This window comes from Pygoscelis adeliae, unplaced genomic scaffold, assembly GCF_000699105.1.
Source record: "Pygoscelis adeliae isolate BGI_AS28 unplaced genomic scaffold, ASM69910v1 Scaffold174, whole genome shotgun sequence".
In the NCBI taxonomy this organism is placed as follows: Eukaryota; Metazoa; Chordata; class Aves; order Sphenisciformes; family Spheniscidae; genus Pygoscelis; species Pygoscelis adeliae.
The window spans coordinates 760,722-781,153 of record NW_008824676.1 but is presented as its reverse complement, the minus strand read 5'-3'; the positions used below and the strand labels follow the sequence as shown (position 1 = coordinate 781,153).

Genomic DNA, 20,432 nt, shown 5'->3' with positions numbered 1-20,432 from the left:
ATAGATCAAAGGCTTTGAATTCTGGCCCAGCCTAAACCTACCGTTTAGGGACTGCTTGACCCTTGCCTTCTACCAACTTGGGTGTTCAATCACAGAAAATACTGCCTCCGAGATGAAAGCTCATCGGTCAGAGCCTTCATACTGCAGTTCTGAAAAGGCGTGCAAACTCTTCACCCTTCTCTGGCTGTGGAAAGAAATCAAAGAATTTTAGACTATGGAAGTGATATTTAGGGAACAGCTAGATGCTTGCTATGCCTGCAGAGATTAGCAGCTTCTTGTACTAATTGCAATGCAAAATGTAAAGCTGTGCTTAAAAAATAACCTCGTCTCTCCCCCTCAACACGCTGGCTGACTCCAGTGGGTATACACAAATAAATAGTAGTGTTAGAAAATTATAGTTGGTGCTCGAAGGTGAAGACCAAAAAAAGTATTTTGGCAAAGTGGTGCTGGAATCCTGGTGCCTGTGTGGAAGCTGGTGAAGACCCCATGGAGTGATGCCCACGGGCTGCAACAGCTGCACCGTAACGGTGAACTCCTTATTTTTCAGAAGTGTCCTGAATAAGGTTCATGTGCAATTTGTAATTGCATGTGATCTCTGTGTATTCATGCCAGCATGCTTAATGAAGTGATAGGCTATTGATTTGGCAGTGTGTTCCAGTCTGGTTGTATATTTGTTATCACTGTTTTTTTATATGTGTTGACACAATGAGAAGGATGTTCAGAAAGTTATTAGAAGTTACTAGTTTCTTTATAAAGAGGCTATGTCAGAATAAGGTTAGAAATTGCTGTCAATCACTCTGTCACAAGGTATAAGTAATTACTTTGCTGTGAATACTTAGTATTTAAAAACAGTACTAAAGAAAGTAAAATCTGGAATACTCATGAGAGTGTTAATGTTTCTGAACTGGTTTGAAGATGACCCAGAGTTAAATGGCTTTTGGGCATGGATTCACAAACCTTGTTGTACACAGCTGACAGATTCCCCCCTTGTGATTTGTTATGATACTGTCATCTTTTCATTTATCAGTCACATATGTTTGGAGAAGACTAGGAAGTTATTATATGAAAACTACTGAGAACTGAAGTAATGCTTGTTAACGATTTCATAAAGATGGTCTAGAAGCAGAAGAGGAGCAGCGGCAGGTACAGTGGGCATTTCTCCACTGCCCAGTGGCAAGCCATTGCGGGTGCTTGTGTTGGTCAGCGAGAGCTCTGTGCCTTCTGCACGGCAGGGTCATTTACGGAGACTTAATTTCGTGTTGAAACTTGGTTGGTGCTGACAAAGGGCTGTGGCCCTTTTTTTAATGGGGAATTAATGCCCCTGTGGATTGCAAACCTAATGCCACAATCAGTAAAGCAGCAATCTCTTCCTATAATAAGATTTTTTGATAGCATAAGCTGACATAGAGGATGTATTGGGAGGAAAGAAATCTTATCAGGGCATCCCTTCAGTCTGCTTTTTAGCTTTCCTAAAGCTCTTTGGGAAGACTATTTGTGAGGCTCAGCAAAACACTGCTTTTGATAATGCCTTGACTGAATTGTGGTAAGGCTCATATAGGGAATAATTAAAGATTATAACTGGGCAGAGTATAAACCAGTGAATTATAACTTTAATCACGTGGTGTTATGTGGCACGATTTGGTGTTCATTGTGTAATTTCTAACAGCAACTAACAGATGCGTCCCAACCCAAATGACATGAATGAGTCAGCTGAATTAATACACTCTGAAGGTAGCCTGGAAAAACTGCACTTTTTTTGGTGGGAGAGATGAAGTATTGAGAGGGGATGTAAGAGAAGTTCTGCTGGAAATCTGTATTTTGTGGCTAAATAAGTTGTTAGTGTGTAATATGCATATCTAATATTTTTAATGATGCTAGAAGATGGCAGAAAAAGAAGAAAATACAAAAGAGATACTTAGAGTGTGGAAAAGGTTTTTAAGGCATAGGTTTGTGAAAAGTCTGCACGCAGTATGAAGGGAGAACAGAAAATAGTTGCCCCTTGCTTTATCTGTGTTTCATAGAGTTACATTGCATGGTTCAGAATGTGAAAAGATAATTACTTTTTTTTTTTCCCCCTCATCTAAGGATGTTATGTACCAAAATCACTGACTTTGTGGGTGTTTGGTTGGTTGTTTCAGCTGGAGTAACCACGGAAGCCATTCAAACTGGTAGTGCAAGCCCAGATTCATTGGGAACAGAAGCAAAAGTTCAGGAAGAAGAGCATGATCTGGCTGATGATGACATCACAGCAGGTAAGCATTAATATAATGAATATGTTATTTTTTGACATACTAGGTACTGTGCAGAGGAGATGGAACACCTTCTGTCAATAGCATATTTTTAATGAGAAAATGAAATACTAAGGCTGCTTGTGAAGAAGCGTGTGCTATTAGAAATGAAGTTATTCAAAACTAGAAAAGAGCTGTAGACAAAAACTAAGTACCTGCTTAACTGTAACTACTATAATATTGTTGTGTTACTTCTGAATCATTATCTGTATCTTAATATATGTGTTTTGAGCTTTTAAGTCTGCCTGCAACCGACATGTTTAGCTTGTAGTTCTTGAAGAATAAAGGCTTTATATGATTCTTTATAGTTATCCCTTAAATTATTTACCTTGGTGAAACATCTGATGTAAGGGTGCTACCATCAGTCTGCTTGATTGAACTGAGTATTTTTTCAACAAGTAAGCGTTGCTAGTTTGTCGCACATAGAATTAAAGTGTATTTCATTTCTACAATACTCATATAGCTTTTTACTGTTGCTCTAGTTTATTGTAGACTGGCAGGTAAAGTCAAGCGTTCTGGTCTATCAAGGCACATTCTGAAACAACAGACCATACAAAAATACGCATTTAATTATAAGCAATTATCTTTTGATTCTTTTTTCATGCTTATTTATGCAGCGTCATAAGGAAAATATCTATATGCTCAATATCAATATTCTTGGAATTTCAGTGACTACAGTACATATTTTAGCATAGCATACTGCAGATTATAGAGCGTGAAAGCTATCCTTTTTTTGGCTGAGCTTTTTATAGATTTTGTGAAAGTCTAAAAGAAAACTAGTTATTTCTATTGACCTGAAGACGGTTAGTATGACAGATCTAGTTTTGGGTCAAGTCTCTAGTTGAAGGTGCCTGAGACAGGATTACGGCTGGTGGAAGAACAGCCTGTCTGGAGCAGGGGGTTTTAACACAGGTTGGGGGTAACAGGCTAACTGGAAATAGCCGAGCGGGAGGTAGGATGCTGGGAGTGCCTTTAGCAGCTAGGGGACGATGCAGGACAACAATGAATGGAGGATGGACCCTTGGAAAGAATAAAAATAAATTAATAATGGGCTCGGCATACCCTGAAACACAGATTTCCCCAGCATATACATCAGAGCAGTGTTTCCTTCAGGAACCTATACCATCTCCTTGGCTGTTAGTGACCTTCTGGTTCTTTTTCTGGAAGCGTTAGCAATAGCAGTATTATAAACAATTGTGTTATATCTGGGACAGCTTTCTGCCCCTTCAATGTCATATGTTCTTTTCATGGGGAAGATATTGAAGATGGGATGCTTTAGTGGAGCAAACTCCAAATTACGTGCGGTTTTTTGCTATGTGCTAGACTGAGTTTTGAGGTTTTCAGAAAGCTATCCGCTATGTTGCTAGAGTCTGATGGTAAGAATTTCATTTACAGAGAAAGCATTTCTGTTATTAAAAGCAGCTGAGCTTTTAAAAAATTATTCTGTGTAAAGATGAAACTTTGGTCTACAACTGAATACTATTAGTCTTGTGTTCGTATAATAAAAAAAAAGTTTTGAGACAATTTAAACTTAACCTTATCTTAAAAATATGATGCAACTTCTTTCTATAGTGGTCCTATTAAGGCTAATATTTATCGATTTGACTGTACAATGTAATGCTGGTGTGTAGTGGTCAACAGGATTTTTTTCAGTTCAAATTGAGATTCACCAAATGCTTTCATTTATCCAAATAATTTTTTAAAAGGATCACTTTCACATCAGTCCTTTTAGAGATTAAAGCATTTTAGCTTAGCTGGCTGAAAAGCACTGAAGCCTGTTTCTGGAAAATACTTCAGTAATACACTACAGTGCCTCTTAAGCATTTAAAAACACACGCAGGAGTTATTTAGAAAATTGGGTCTATCTTCAAATGCACTGAAAATACATGCAAGAATAGTCTTCCAGTGTGGTAGTATTTATTGCTATCTTTAATGCCTGAAAGGCTTTTCTGGATAACTAAAAGTAGAGCAAATGTTTTGCTTAAATAATTCACGTGTGGACAACAGCATTTCTTCCTAGTTGGGTATAAAATCTACTGGCTTCAGTGATCAATGTTTTGCCATTCATCATGATGGTAAATTGGCTTTTTCAAATTTTTTTTTTTTAGATTTGGTAATTTGTAATCTAGTTGTATTTTCAATGTAATTTTAGGATCCAAGATAGTATCTAAGTTTTATTTTAGAAATCCAAATACATTTTTCCAATAAATAAAGAGCAAGATACTTTAAAAAAAAACAAACCAAACAAAAACACAACAAAACACCAACAAGATAGTACTGTTACATATTTGGAAATACAAATATTTGTCTTTATGTTTTAACACAAGTGCAGCAGCATCTATAGGGATAATAAAACAAGGGCATGGCTGAGCACATAGCAGGGATAAATGGTCAAATGTCACCGATGCTGTGAAAAAGAGCATTGTAGTGCATCACTACCTCTGTTGACAGATTTATTTACTTACAAAGCAAATGATAGAAGAGCATAAGTAGACTGTCTTTAAAAGTCCACCGAGTTTACTGTGTGGAGCTGTTTTGAAAATGACGAACTTCAAGGATGTGACCTTTTAGGTTGCAGAAGTGTTTGCCTCTGAGCTGTGCATCGTTACCTTAGTAATGGAAATAAGTAACATATTGGGGCGCAGTAGGATATACATATTCTGAATATTGTATGGATTGCTTTTATACCTTATCAACAGAAACTTCTAGCAAGTTTAGAATTAATTTAGTTCTAATTAATTCCCGGAGTAACTGTAGATGTTTCCGGACTTACGCGAGTGTCCTATTGGTGGCGTTCGGTATTGCTGCTTGTAGTAGGAATGCCAGGTTTTGGTTGAGACGTTGTTGCTGATGGTGCCACATACAATGAAGGATGACTCTTGCCATGAAGAGCTTATTCTAATCTCTCTTCCACTAACTTAGATACTACCGCCAACCTCTTCAGCCTTGCATAATGTGCATTTTTTCCATGGCAAACACATTTTGTAACAATGACCTTATTCACATTAGTATTGACAATGACACTTTCAAAGCACAAACCCATTCCTGGTTCTAATTAAATAGTAATATTTTTAAACACTTTTTCCCCCTTCCATGAGCTCTGAATGGCATGTTCAGCCACCTTGGCTGCAAAGACTATAGAAGTGTAGACTGCCTCAGTTTTGTAGATACAAGGCTTTCAAAAATATACCTCTGTGTGTGTTAAATCTGCACCTGGACCACTTCACTGGCCTGTGCTTCACCCAGCAGCGAGCTCAGCCGAACTGCTGCTGCAGTGCTTTGGTGGAAAAGAAGGTACATGTTGGAACTCATTTGGATCTTTCTTTTGCCATTGTTTGAAGCAGTGGTGCCACGTACGTGTGCGCGAGGTGGAAGCGGATGCAAGCGCTAAGAGGGTTTGGTCTAATTCTGGGAGATTTGGAGGAGTTTTATGTAAGACACATGGCTCTCGGGGAGAGAGGGTTAGATGTCCTTGGAATGTCGTTCCGACCTTAGCGAACAGATTTTGTGCCCCCTAATTGGTTTGATTACAAAATCTGTTGTCTGCTGTTGAACAGTAAACAGTTTATGGTTTTTCTATGCTTTAATAGCTATATGAAAATAAAATGTCGGTAGGTGGGAAATTCAAGGCACAGATTGCTGTGACTGCTCTTGGGCCTGCTCCTAGGAGGTAACACTGCCCCGAGGAACAGAAACAGCACTGACAACTCGCTTAAGCTGGCTTGTTTGTGAAATGATAAGACTCCAACAGGTGGCCTGACAGGTAACAAAGTTAAATACACTGTTATTGGACCAATTATTCTGTTTTGGTATTTCCATAAAGAAAAACAGTAACAGATACATTTTTCATTCAATTCTACTTGAGCCAACGTAAATATTTATCGTTTTAGGAAACACTGTGATACAGCATAGTCAATTGCTGTGTCAGGACAGTGAGGAATTGAATTGAAATGCAATTTATTCCTAAGGATCTGTCATTCCAAAAGGCTGGGAGACAGGGGAGAAGGACTGCTTTAGCTACGGAGATGAGGCTTATTATTTGGTCCAGTCCACTTTCTCCTGCACGCTGCTGTGACACGTTAGTGCACAGAACGGGAAGAAATAATGGTCAGCCTTCTCCTTGTCCTTTAGTGTGATCCCTTGCACAGGGAGAGAAAGATCTGTCTGAAAACATCTTGTAGCAGGTTAAGGCAATAAATAGATGCTTTACAAATACTCTTTGTTTAGCTGTGTAATCAAAATGCGTCTCAGTCAAGCAGACTCTTACGTATGATTTGTGCATTGTACAGACACTTATCTCTGATATGAGAGAGTTCCAGCAGTTATAGTTGTGCACATACAAAAGTTTATATGGAAAATAAAATCTGGGAATGCTACTGATAAATGTTTGTCAACTCAAATTTAATATTTTAAATATCTTCTTTCAATACTCACAAATCTATTTTCATGCATAATGAGTAGTATTTGTTAAGTAATAGTTATCCTTTAACTGGCAAAGTCAGAAGCAAGAAATATTGCTAGATTAACCCATAATCTAAGCTTAAAAATAACTCTAATTGGTGACAATATTTGTCTGTATTAAAGATTCAACAGTGTAAGGGCAGGGATTGTGTTTCTTGTGATCCGTCTCGTATCTTACTGCACCATCACTGCTGCTGAAGTGCAGCAGTACATGGAATTCGTTTGCAGACACTTTTAACATCCAGCAGTTTCCTATATTTTAAGTACTACTTATACCCGCACTGTTTAGACTTTCTGATTTTGGTAAAATCTAACTGTTTGAAGTAGTTTTAATTTAGTTCCTAGCTGATGTATTATCTTTCTCTGTGGATTATTACAGTTCTTAACTCAAAGGCTTACACTGTAACAGAAGAAAATATTTCAACAAACTGCAAACTGAAAGTCGTGTCAGTCATATACTATGGGTTTTTTTTTTTCTTTTTCTTAAATTTTTATTTAATATATTGAGCTTCTGGACTACTTTGGTGGTTTCTCTTCATTCTCTTTCTTGCTGCTGGAGCTGGACTTCTTTGAAGCGGGAGCGACAGGTGCTGTTGCCCATTGCATCCCTCCCGTTACCAGCCAGACTTCCACTGAAAATTTGGGGTGGAGTGGAGGTACACAACAAATGAAACCATCTGCCATCCCCAGCAAACAAGCCAGTGGCCCACTGTTCAGCACAATGAGGGTGCCAAAAGAGTCAAAGACAGACAAAGTTCCTGCTGGGTTTCTTTTAAGTAGGTTAGACTGAACCTGAGCACCTTCCACAAACCCTGTCACATACATTTTTGTATCTCCAAAGCCCACCACAGAGAGATCAAAGAAGCTTTTAATTTGTATTTAACCACTCATTGGAAAACCGTCTACCATATCATGCACTGACTATTGTGTAAAACACCAGAAAAGTGAGGTTTTATCATCTGAAGCAAACTTCATCTGTTTCAGATGCTAATTAAGAAAATAGAGAAAATACAGACTCGTCGCTTTCACTCTATTGCATTTAAAAATGGAATGTGAATTCACAGATGCAGGTTATTTAACCTGTAAAAGTTAATTTTAATGGAGTTTTTGTGTGTACTAAGAGGAATTCTGAAGCACCTTGAGAAATGTGTCTACTAGGTAATTGTATACCAAGTTAATTGAGAATCTAGGTTCCTACAATTTGTAATTAGCTGTCTACAAGGAGGCATGAAATTATGGATAAAATTCTGTTCCTTTTTTTTTTAAGGAAACATAATTCATGTAAAAACAGGGTTTTTCAACAAAACTGCATGTATTTGAAAAGATATAGGCATCTGCCAGTCAAGCAGATGTCACCCAGTAAACGCCATTAAGAGCTCTGCTCTCTGTGAGGGGGTTATGGGCTTGACATCTGTCTGAATGGCATCTGTCAGCCTTGGGAGAGTGCTACGTGTATTCATTAAGGAAGTACTAATCCAAGAAAACTGGTTTGTTTGGGGGGCTGGTGGGGTGGTTTCTAGTTAATGGAGAAACGTAGAGCAGTAGCAGAGTGCAGACTGCGGGCCGTGCTGAGCGCTGCAGCGCCCAGCGGCGGGGTCGGTCCTCAGCCAGGCCTGGCGGCTGCAGGAGGAGCTGGGCAAGGGCTGCCAAAGAGCCAGACACAAACTGGGCTGCCAGTTTGTCTTTAGTTCTAATGTTTATATTGATTTAGAAATAACTAACACTTCTAAAATGACTGTAGATTAAAAAAAAAAAAAAGTGCCTTGGCTGAAAAAGCTAGCAAACTTGGATAAAAAATTCAAAATTATTTACTTAACAAAAGGCAATACACGTAGGTTTTAAGCTCTGACTTGGATTGCAGCATTGTTAAATATCTTTGTCCTCTGTGGGAAGCAGCATCGGTTTTTCTTCAGCGTGTAGGCCACGGAGCTGAAAACAGAAAAACTTGGGCACCTGGACACATGTGCCACTTCACGGTGTCAGCAGCTGCTTGTCTGCCAGCTGGCAGGTGTCATCTCAGGGAGCTGCTTCGGGAAGGGCGTGCAGGACGTTGATTGCAGTTACCCGTGTGCTGCAGGTTTCGTGTAGTTGAGGACTAACAATTAGAGCTGCTTGCCGGTGGCCGGCCGGGGGGTGCAGGACACAGCCCGGCCTCTCTTCCTGCCTTCCACGAGGGCAGTGAATCTAATGAGGGTAAAAACCTGGCAGAGCTGCTGTGTCTAGAGCGTGGACATTTCGGTGTGCTAATTAAGTCTAGCATTCTCTCTATACCTATGTATTTACACCGTGACGTACTAATTTAGAGGCCACAACTTATATCACAGGAGCAAGTAACTTTTCAAATTTAAAAATATTTACCTCATCTCATCTAAGATGTATTTCAATAAAATCTGTATATTACATTGAAAGCACAGTGTGGTTTTGAAGAAAGACTGTGTTAAATATTGATCTCTTTAGTGTAGCATGAGAAGCAGTCTTTAACATGCATTCATCTACAAATGCTTGCTTTTGTATTTGAAGAGAGAACTTTTTCATTTAGTTTTGCGTGCTTTCTGATATCTGTACTTATTTGATGGTATACAGCTTAATACTAAGCTTTGCACAGTGTATCTGAGTAGTATCAGTCCTTACACTGTCTTATTTTGTGTGTGAAAGTGGGAAGTTGGCATCATTGTGTGCATTATACGTCAGTGCTTTGTGAAAATCGATCTGGGACTCTTGTCTGAAATTCTTTTGTTGTTTTGGTGGCAGATGTTGTCTTCCAGCACTGCGCAGTCTGCCTTTGTGCCACAGTTACTCTGAAAAATCGTGTTAACTTGGGAAAAGTTAGTTCTCTTTGTCTTAGAAAAACATTTATACCTTAATTGTATTCTTCTGGCTGCTCATCTTCTGTCAGTGGCATTAGGCAGAAACACTTCAGCGTGATGCTTTCCATAACTCAATCAATGACTTTTGAAAGATTGTTACAGCGAAAATTATTTAGAATCATCTCTTCAGGTGTAGAAGCGGAGTCTTAAAGAGGCACAGGTTATAAAAGCAGCATATTAAAATGTGGGGGTTTTTTGAGAGTCCTCATTTCTTTGTTTTTTCTTTTTATTCTGTTACATTTCTTTTCTGGTTAGCATTGCAACGAAAAACTTCGTATGTCTCATACTTTGTAGTTTTTCTATTTTGGTTCTAATAATAGTGTAATGATGTTAAAGTCTGTGGCAGGAATATCCTTAAATCTCCATATGGCGTTTTCTTTGATGGTTGAGACACAATTGCATCTATAAACAGTTTCTGTTTTCTGTTGTTGCTGGGCAATGCGTTTGGGACATGTCAAGGCTACCAGCTTTGGTACCGTTCTTAGCCAACTTCTTGACAGCAGTTGTTTTGCCTAAAAAAAAAAAAAGTCTACATTGCCATGTTTGTCTTACATTTGAAGAATGTCTCCAGAGGCACAGTAAGTCTTTGTGCTTCAGTGGTCGACAGTTTTACTCCCCACACGGTACCCTGAGGAGGCAGCGGGCAGGGAAGTCCCTTACGGCACGTGCCGCAGCCCTAGCAAGGAGCGCGGCGGCTCTGAGGCCTTTGGTAAGACACAGGTAATGCAGGTAACGCTTTGGGATGTGTGACAGCATCGGTACAGCTCCTTCTAACATCTGGCGTTTCAGAAAGGTGTGTGGTGAGAAACAGTTGGAAATACTGCTCCGATTTCCCTTAATCTGCCTCAGTAAGTTTAAGCTTGATTGCACGTGCTAACTATACCAGTGCTGGCAAGGTGTAAGTGTCTTGGGGTAAGTTAGCTTTAATCATGGACCAAACACTTCAAGAAGCCATTCTGCTGTTAACGGGCATAGTATTCACTGCTTTTAGCAGTATTTACTTGTGTAAATTAACCATTTGCCTGCGGAAGACAGTTTTTACATATGTCGCCATAAGAACCACTGGAGCCTAGGAATTTCCATGTGGAAATTACTTCCTCAGATGCTTGTGCTGGTTATTATTACATGAATCATTTACTTGATGACCAATATGTTGTTAAATATAATGTATGACTTCTTTAAGACTTCCTTTAGTCTTGGAAGCAACTTTTGAAATTTGGGAAGTTTTGTTTGTTTGTTTTAAGTTTACTGGACATCTGCAGTTTGAGATCACCATCTTCTGTTTTCTACAACAAGTGAGCTTTTTTCCATCTGTAATCCAGTAAGTTCATTGCAGAACATGAATTTACAGCATCAACAGCAGTAATAGCAATTCTGGAATTGCTGTGTTTGTTACTTAGATATCTAAATGCTATTGCCCTGAGGTTATACTAATTCCTGAGGCAATGAAGAAGTGATGTAAAGCAAAGACCTGAAACCTGTGCTTTTTTAATTTACATTTTTGGACTCGCTGGTGAAAAATGACGTAGATGTTAAATAAGGTTTAAAATGTCAAGCCACAATTTCATTTATAATTACATATAGCTTATTAAAAGAACCGAACATGGGCAGAGTTTACTTGTGTGGTTACAGAACATCTCTTACAACTCAGAGTTAAACTGCTGGTGCCTTAGCGGCTGCTTTGACTCATGAAGGAAGAGATAAGGTCTGCATGGATCTGGCCATCTCCTCACCCCTGGGTGCATAAGCCTTTCATGTGTTGTCTGGACACTTACTGTAACCCCAACGATATGTAGACTACATCTCTTGGGGTAATCCTTTCAGAGGTCCCCACTGCATCAGTTTAAAACACGTTTGCCCTGTGTACTGCTCTTGTGACTTTAATGCCTTAACACTCCTCTGACCTATCTTCCTTCTCAAAAATATCAGGTGTTGTCTCAGAACTAAGTTGGTCTATGTTGGACTTAAAAAAGAAGAAAATATTTTTCTGTGTTGAAATCCCAGAACTTGCTCTGGGCACCCAGTAGCACAATAACCTGCTGAGCAGAAACTGTTGACCGGCCAATTGTTTGTGACAGCAGGACTGTGGTCTGTACTAGTCTGCATGGTATGCCAGAATGATATCATAAATAGTCACCGTAAGACCCCCATCCTTCACCTTCCTGCCCAAGGAAAGTCTTGTGTGGTCCCCTGGACGTAGCGAGTAGCTGTTGCATCTCATTTGCCCTGAACATTCATCTTTCTTGCATGAATCAAAGTGCTCTGCTTCTCTCTCCAGAAAATCCTCCTGGCCCCTCTCTTTCTGTGCTGTGCTGCTCAAAGCAGGCAAGGGATAGCCATAACAGCATGAGACCAGCAGATTGGCCCGTGCCTGTAGGACTCTCCTGGGCTTCGTCTCCCATGCTCTCTGCACCGCAGCCTGTGGCCAGCCTCTCTTCTCCCCTTCTCCAGGCCCCCAGAGCCTGAGCAGTCGCTGTAGCAGCGGCCTCTTTCTCCTGAGCTCCAGCTGGACTTTCCTCGTGATATGCGACAGCTTGGTTAAATGCAGACGTGAAATGAGACGTGTAGTCATAACCACATCATTTCCTTACACGTGGTCTCTTCCAGTGCTGGAAGAGTAAACTTCTCACACACTTAGTTTTGGTTACTTTTTTCCATCATTGGCAGATCTTTTTCACTACTTAGTAATTTTTTTGAAGGCGTTTTTTAGCTGTGCATGATTTTTCAGTTTCTATATGCAGACCACGCTTCTTCATGCAAGTTTTGCAGGACCTGTTGATAGGAAGAACATAAAACACGGAGGGTTTTGACTGAGGTCAATGTTAAGTGGATAAGGGAGCTGTTAACCACAATTTCAGATTGTGAATATTCCCCCAGGGTGATAGGAGCAATGAAAAACAAAAGCTGTACAAGGTACCAGGCTGACATTTAGAACAATAAACAGTGGGCACCAGTCTGCACCTTTAGGCTCCTGACTTTGGTGTTCTGAATTTCCTTCCCTACCTCTTTCCAGTAACTCAAGGAAATTAGGGTCCTGGGTTGTCCTTCAGGTACCTAAAACACGTGATATGAATTCCCCCAGGCTGTCTTGCTCCATGAGTGGGATTTGAAGGGAGGGAGAACGCCTAGTCAAAATCTTGCATCATCTAACAAGTGAAGAATTGCAGCTGGTTGGACTAGTCATGTTTGAAAGCATCTTCTTGTAGTTAGTTACAAAAGTCCATTCACCTGTAATAATTCTAGACTTCACTGTTTGCTATATGTGTGTATATATATGCATTGTCTTAAGAAACCAGCTTTCCATGGTTAAGGGTGTATTTTAAGCATAGGATTAGTTACAGCGAAGTTAGAGGATGTTATTCATAAATTAATTAGTTCTATTGATACATTTTAAAAATGGTATTTCTTTAGTTTGTGTTGTGTGTTTTCTAGGTAGATTGATTGAAAACAACTTTTAAATTCTGAAGACCCGTGCCTGTGGGTGCTGTCTGATGTCATTTTATTCTAAACAAAAGTACTTTTCATGAAGAGAGGGGTCTGGTTTGAAATTTATAGCGGTTTTTTGTAACACGGTTTAATAGCAGCTGGGTTTATAGCATTTTATAGCATTTTTCTATACCTTCTTCTGGATAGTCAGGTTTTCAAGCTAGCAGGTTCAAAACATCAGTTATCTACATAGTATATGAAAAACCTGATGGAAGTTTAAAAAAAAAAAGCAATACCTTATTGTATTGGAAATTGCTTGTTTTCACATTTCAGCTGTAGTTTGGACAGCTGTAACTATTCAAAAATAAAATATAATGCAAACATATCGAACTGTGTCAAAAGATTATAATTTTAATAGTACTTTTTATATGCAAAAACTTTAATTTTACCTACTTACGCAAGAGAGAAGATGATTAAAGTTCATACACTTCATTCTTTTACCAGTCTTCGCACTTTGATAAATAAATAGATCATCTAAGATTCAATAGGCCAATTGCAGCATATAATAGCTATTCAGAGGCAATTAAACTGCCTTTTTTCATGCTGGCATGTGAGCGTGCCCTTTCACAACCTTCAACTTGATTTGTGGTGATTCAAAATTAACTTAAAAGTCTTGTTTGCTGACAGCTTAAAGCTTAATTGACTGAAAGCCAAATAGAGTGTGTTCTGTATTCAGCGCTGGAGCCCTTGATAAAGCCGTGTGTAAATCGCACGTGCTGAAAGGCAGCGCCGGGTCCCTCCCTGCCTGTACCAGGGTGGGAAACACTCCGCGGGGTTGTGCATCGCACTGGCTCGGCCCCGGGGCTCCCCGGCCCGGGGGCTCCCCGGCCGCGGCAGAGGGCGTTTGGCTTCGGCAGGGCTGGCGCAGTTCTGGCACTGCCCTGGGGCTTCCTCCCTCCTTGTTGCTGCCGCTTGCTCCTGCGCAAACCTGCACCTGCCGTTCAAAGGGATGCTTGTTTTTCCGGTTTCTAGCTGTATTAGGTGATAGTGAATCAGAAAATGAGAATTAGATCTTGTTGGTTTCACTGTTTGATTAAAATGATCCCACCGTGAAAGGTAAAGTTTAGTGTAGTTTGAACAAAATTTTTATGACTATTAAAGAATATTGGTCTAAAGACTCTCTATATTGCTAAACAAGCAACAAATAAATATTAAAATACGTGTTTCACAGTATTAGTGGAATTCCTTTCTGTCCGTAGGTGCAGGGGGAGATTTGAAATCTGTTTGTGCACCTGTACTGTCGTAACAGGACATACCCGGAGTTCAAAGGCTGCATGTGAAGGCTCTGGAAAAGTGCTGAAAAGCACCTCCCTACATGTTTCTTTGTGGCTCAAGTTGGGGGAAAAAATTCCTGATGAATTGTAACCCTCATCTCAGTCTAAATCCTCTTTGTTATGCTGCTAAAAGCCTTCCTTTTCCCCTGAATATTTCTATATAGAAAAAGGTGTTTTGTTGTGGGGTGCTGCTCAACACTACACATCATTCTCCCACCACAGTTCCCTAAGGGCAGAGTTGGCGCCTTTGCAGCTGAAAGCTCCCCCTGCCCCTCCTGGAAATGGCTGATGCGAAGCATCGTAGGAGGTGCTTGCAAATAAATATTTGGTGGAGATTTTTTGTGTTATAGAATGTTCTTAAGGATGTCTTAAATAATTTCGAATTGAATAATGGCTTTAAGCAATGGGAATGTATTTTAATCTGTCAAAAGCAGAAAGGTATTAAAAGCAAAATACTTTAAATTGTCAGACATGATATGATAGGTCAGAAAAATATAATGGCACCTCATGTTTTCTCCTGTAAATTCTTAAAGTTCTGTTCACATGCAAGTCGAATTTTAATATGTAAAAGTTAAAGAACATGGGTTCTGATATTGCTGTATTTCTTACTGATTTCTTGGCAATTCATAGCTATCTAATTTCTTCTGCCTTCCTATTGATTTCCAATACGAACAACATCTTTTCATAAAGCATCAGAAAAGTTGCCATTTGGTTTCAAAATGACTGTAATGTAGAACAGTTTTACTCTTAATGTTCCTTTCAATAAAACAATAATCATACTTCAGAATGTGAAGTCCAGATCTGTACCAGTTTTATTGAAGTCTTACCTATGTCGAGAGATCTGAAACTCAACAATAAATTTCTTTAATTGTCTCTTATTAACATCTTATTAAATGCTGTTGAAAAAAATATATCTTACGTTTACATTTATCTGGCTTTAGTTACGTGCAAATTAGTTACTTCTAATACAAATGTTCATCATTCATCATCTTCACTATTCTGTAATATTTGGTTTCCCCGATGGAATTAAAAATTGTGTATCATTTAATGGTAGAGTTATTTAAATGCTCCAAGTTGTCATACATTTAGAAAGCTGTAAGACAGACATCACTCCGTAATTTTCGTAAGGCTGCTGGACTCACGTAGAAAATCTACTTTTTTACATAGAGTAAGTACTTTTTGCAGCCACTATTCTAATCTGTTGCAGTTTAGTGGAATTTTCTCTTCTGCTGTGCCGCTCCTTTTATGACAGAATATTTCACTGTGCTACAGCATCTGGGAACACAAAATGGGTGAGGATGCTGCTTCCTCGCAGGGCTGAGAGCAGGGAAATAGTCAAAGACAAAATGGATTCTCTGCTGTTCAGGTGGGGAAATATCAGGCGCGTTTTATTCAGTGTGACTTGCTGTTTTTAAAGCACTGAGTTAATCCATCAAAACTTCCCTTATTAGAAGTGACATTAAAGTGATTATAATCAAAATTTTGAACAGGTATGATGAACATTTAAAATGCTTTTATTTATGACTCATTTATGTAGACGGTAATGAAGAGAAATAGAGATTTCTGAAAACTGCAGCACGAAACTGCATCTAAAAATTGAAACAGCAAGGTTGGGGACAATTAATACTTACATAACTGACGTCTGTGGTTTTCGGATGCGGTATGAAACAATCAAATGTCACTGTGGTAAAACTTACTCTCGAATTATTAAATACTTTGGGCTATATGGCTTACAACAGAATTAAATTAGTTTAAGATGATGATTGCTTAGTGCATCTTGTTGGTGAAAACGCATGCGTACTGAAGAGAACAGCTAATTTGTTTGCTTGCTTTTTGAAAGCAAACGGATGTTTTCAGCACAGAGTTCACAAGGCATTGGTGAAAAAAGGAACGTGTATTGCTGAGAGAAAACAGGTGAACCTCTGTGTCTGTATATTCCAAAAATGAAATTTATTATTGTTTTCCTTGCTTCAGGTATTCAGTAACTATTAAATGTCTTTTGGGTTTTTATTAGTATGTTACGGACAGACAGTGATTGACAACAGCAACCTCAGTATTTGCAGTTACATGGATGAAACCAGTTTGCTACTAGTTTCATATAGCCTCGTTATAAAGTAATAATTGGCACTCAAGTCAATGTTTCCTACTGCAAAAAAAGTTGCAGAGGTCAGATAAGAATCTATAACTGTATGAAAGTAATTAATACATGTCATCTATCACTAGCTTTAATCTGAACGCGTGAAGCAGCCTGGGATTTAGGCAATGCTATCCAGCTTTTCCAAGGTACAGAGCGCTTTTGGTAAAGCCTAAGTGCATGGGTAAACACAAAGAGAGCTGGACTACACATTTGTCTTTTGTCTTGTTGCAGGATAAAGCCAAGTAACTTAAACGCTCATTTGTAATATTTTTGGGGTGTGCTTGGTGCATGACATAGGCTTGGCAGGCTGGAAAGTGTGTGAGCACTGTGCTTGCAGTTGAGCGGTTGTTTCCAGGTGTGCTGGGCCAAGGTAGCACATTGTTCAAGAGCAGTGCAATCATCCCAAAGCGCTAATGAGCTTGGGGGGGGGCTGTATGAATGCCTAGTGGATGCCGAACAAGTTCAGGTATTGAGCTTTTTAGGAAGAATGAGTGATAGCTAATGATTATTTAATGACAGATCTCTGGACTGAAAGGCACTTAGCACTCAGTGTGTACTGCAAAGCCTATTTCTCAGAGCTTCCGACAGGTTTATTTGGTCTCACCTTGAGTAGAGCAGTGCTGTATTGATTTCATTGGTGGGGATTTAAACACACTATTGGCTTAAAATAGCACCACCTGTGCAGAAGAAAATCAGTGTCTTAACCCTTAAGGCTGCCAGTAGCTACTATGTAATGCTTTGATTGGAGGCTAACAGATTCCTGATGGGTTTCGTTATCCTGAAAACTACCATTTTTAATTGACAAATGCATTGCCATTTTTCAGTAGCGCATGTTTCAGCGTACCGTGTGGATGAACTATGGGGATTTACGTGTGGGCTCTGACCTCCCTGGGTGTCTGACCTGAGGTCGTTGGTGGGGTCAGACCCTTTGATTTGAGATAGGGTCTTAAATGAAAGATTTAATGAAGATGAACTTTTTTTTTCCCTCCAATTTTTGTAAATTTCTTGGTGGCTGCAACAGTCTTTTCTAAAAATAATACTCTCTACTCGCCTAATAAATATTATTATTCACCATGAGAGGTTTTATAATTCTCCTCTCTTTCACAGTTGCTGCAGCTGGCTACCTGCCTGAAACCATATTACTGGTGCATCATACAGGGAATATATTATCGAAAAGTAAACCAGAAAATGTTCTGCCTTTAATAATACAAAGTTATGTGACTTACTGATATTTAATTATTAAACTTGTCTGTTGTAAGATGTCCTATGAAATATTGGAAAAATAAAGTTTAAACACTTTAAGTTTTTACAGTAGTAACAATGCTCCATTATTTCAAATACTTTGCTGCGGACATGAAAGGAAAATAACAAGACAGGCATTATCAAATAAATCAGCTCAGCGTGCCAATAGGGAGGAGACCTTTGGGGGAGGAAGAAAAAGGCAAAACAAACCAAACAAACAAAAAAACCCAACACCCAAAACCCAGCTTTTGTTTTGATTCCAGAGCAATTCTTTTGCACATCCTTACCTAAATTTATTTTCAAGTGGTGTTATCAAGTCCTCTTTCATTATCTAAACATTTACATAGCTCTTTTTAAAACGTGTACCATATCAGTAAGAATAATAATGTGCAGGAAATTTTCACAAAATGTCTTGGTTTCTCCTTATGTGGCTCTCTTCCCTATCTAATAGTTTGAAAGCAGATACCTTTATAAAACCCAGCAAAAGATTTAATTTAAAAATTCTAATTGTTATGACACTAAAATGCCTGTACTTCTTCTCTTGAGCAAATTTAATTCAAACGGTGTGCATTTGAGCTATATATAAATAATGCTGCAGTGTAGTTTGTTATTAATCTTTTATAGTTCTGGTCTCAATTATAGGAATAGTAAAAAGATTGATTACAAAATGTGTTATGTCTTAATGAGCAAGTTAGTGTTTGAAATCTATGTTTGATTCTCCATCTCATATGTGCTTCCTGGAACAGCCCAACGTGAAGCACTATGAAAACAGCAAAAATGAAAATGATAAAAAATGCTTAATAACGATAGAAGATAAATATTAGATTTCACAGTTAGCAATCACAGATAAGGTCTCTAACTTGCCACTGTATTGCCAGATTTCTGTGTTGTGCTCTACCGCCATATATTGACTGTCATGGTGGCAGTCAAGTTGGAAGATAATTTTGGTTTATGTGGGTGGAAAAAAAAAATTAGTTTCACAAAATAGGTGAGCTTTCTGTCTGCACTCATGTAAATCTCATAAATATATTAAAGACACCGGAATTGCCCTGGTTTATAAGAGGTAAAGGTCACAACTTCAGGAATGTGTCAATTTTCCGTATTTGCAGATATTTTTTCACTATCAGTGAACAAAAGACTGGAAATAGAAATAAGTTGCTCCAAAGAAAAAGCTTTATGTATTTGCCTTTTTCTTGTAAGTGGTAGGAGAATGAGTGCGTAAGTTAAATCTTGACAAAGGTAGCTTTAACTCTGGCACACGCTTGGCAGCACAGGGTGGCGTATCTCACCCGGGTGTATGTCCTTTCACAATTTTTCTTTGTACGTTATTTCCTCAGAAGAGGTCTTTCCGTGGTATTTAGCAGTCTTTAGTACAAGCGTTCTGAGCGCGTGTAGTGACTGAGGAAGTAAGGAGGTACATTGGGAGATCTTACTGTCTCGGGGGTGGGCTGACGGGGCTTCCTGGGAGAAGTTCCCAAACTTCCCCTGGTGCCGGCACCTCCAGGCAGGAATTTCAGCTCCTGAGTTGAGTAGAGGCTGTGCACAGCGGGAGAGAGTCAAAGAAAAGGCAGCCTTAGACACAGGTATATTTTGCCTTCTATTGGACCAAATTTTCTCATGTGTATTGCATTTACACTCTGATAGTAGGAACAAATAATATTTAAAAAAATGTAACTTGAATTACCAGAAGTGTATTTAGCAAAGACCTGCATCCAAAATCCACGCTGTCTTTTGGGGGTTCTTGGGTGTGGTGGGGTTTTTTGTTTGGTTTTTGTTGCTGCTGCTCTTGTTGCTGTGATGGGAAGGTGCTTAATTTTCTTTGGAATAACCACCTTGTTTTTTAAAGTAAGCCAAACAGTAGAGATGAGAAGAGACTGTATGGAGTCACTTAATATTTTTTTAGTGATATACTGAGGGTAAGCTGTAGGGAGCTCAGTCAGGTGAGACGGGTCAGACCCCTGTTCAGCATCGCGCGGGGGCTGCTGCCTGCCCCGACCCAGAGCATCCCTTGCCCCTTGCCGTTTTCCGTGCTGGGCACGCGGAGGACCCTTCTCTGCTGTGCCAGTGGAGGGAGCTGTGTATGTAGGAATGGCTAAACTTTTCAAGCGATCAAATTACTTTTAATAATGTGAGGTTAGTAATGAGTAACTGTGGTTTTCATAAGGTTAGATAAAATAGATTGTTTCTGTCTTTCTGCATTTTCCTCGTGGTCACTTTCTGTTATTGTTATTTCTTTATAATATTTTTTCAGTTCTGATTTATTGTGAACTTTCTGGCTTTATAAGCTTTCAGGAGGTGCTGAAATTACTGTAATTCTTGTTTTGCATATAACCTTAAAAACCAGAAATGTAGGCAAACCCATAGCATGGCTTTGACTGGTTTAAGAATCCCGAACAATTAAAGGTAAGGATAAGTAGCTCTCATAGGCACACTTAGTATATAGCTTTCTTAGTTTTTTGCTATTTCCTTTTTAGGTCACAAGGAGAGCATTATGTAAATTTATTTACTGTAAGAAAATAGTACAATTGACATGAAGAAATATTTTAAATTATTGACAGCCAAGATGAATATAAGCAAAATTGCATTTCCCCCCTGTAGCTCTTGTGCATTCTTTTATAATATCCCATCTAGTACAGAGAAACGATTACAGTTGCAAATGTGAACAGTTTCAGTGGTT

General features: G+C 39.0%; 1 protein-coding gene across 1 annotated transcript in view; it reads left to right on the top strand.

The window, feature by feature from the left end:
* WDR7 (WD repeat domain 7) overlaps nt 1-20,432 on the top strand; it is a 133,897-nt gene that overhangs the window by 41,060 nt on the left and 72,405 nt on the right. The window contains exon 19 of the mRNA XM_009323058.1: nt 2,139-2,252. Within this exon, the coding sequence (XP_009321333.1) occupies nt 2,139-2,252 (114 nt within the window). The remainder of the gene's footprint in view (nt 1-2,138; nt 2,253-20,432) is intronic.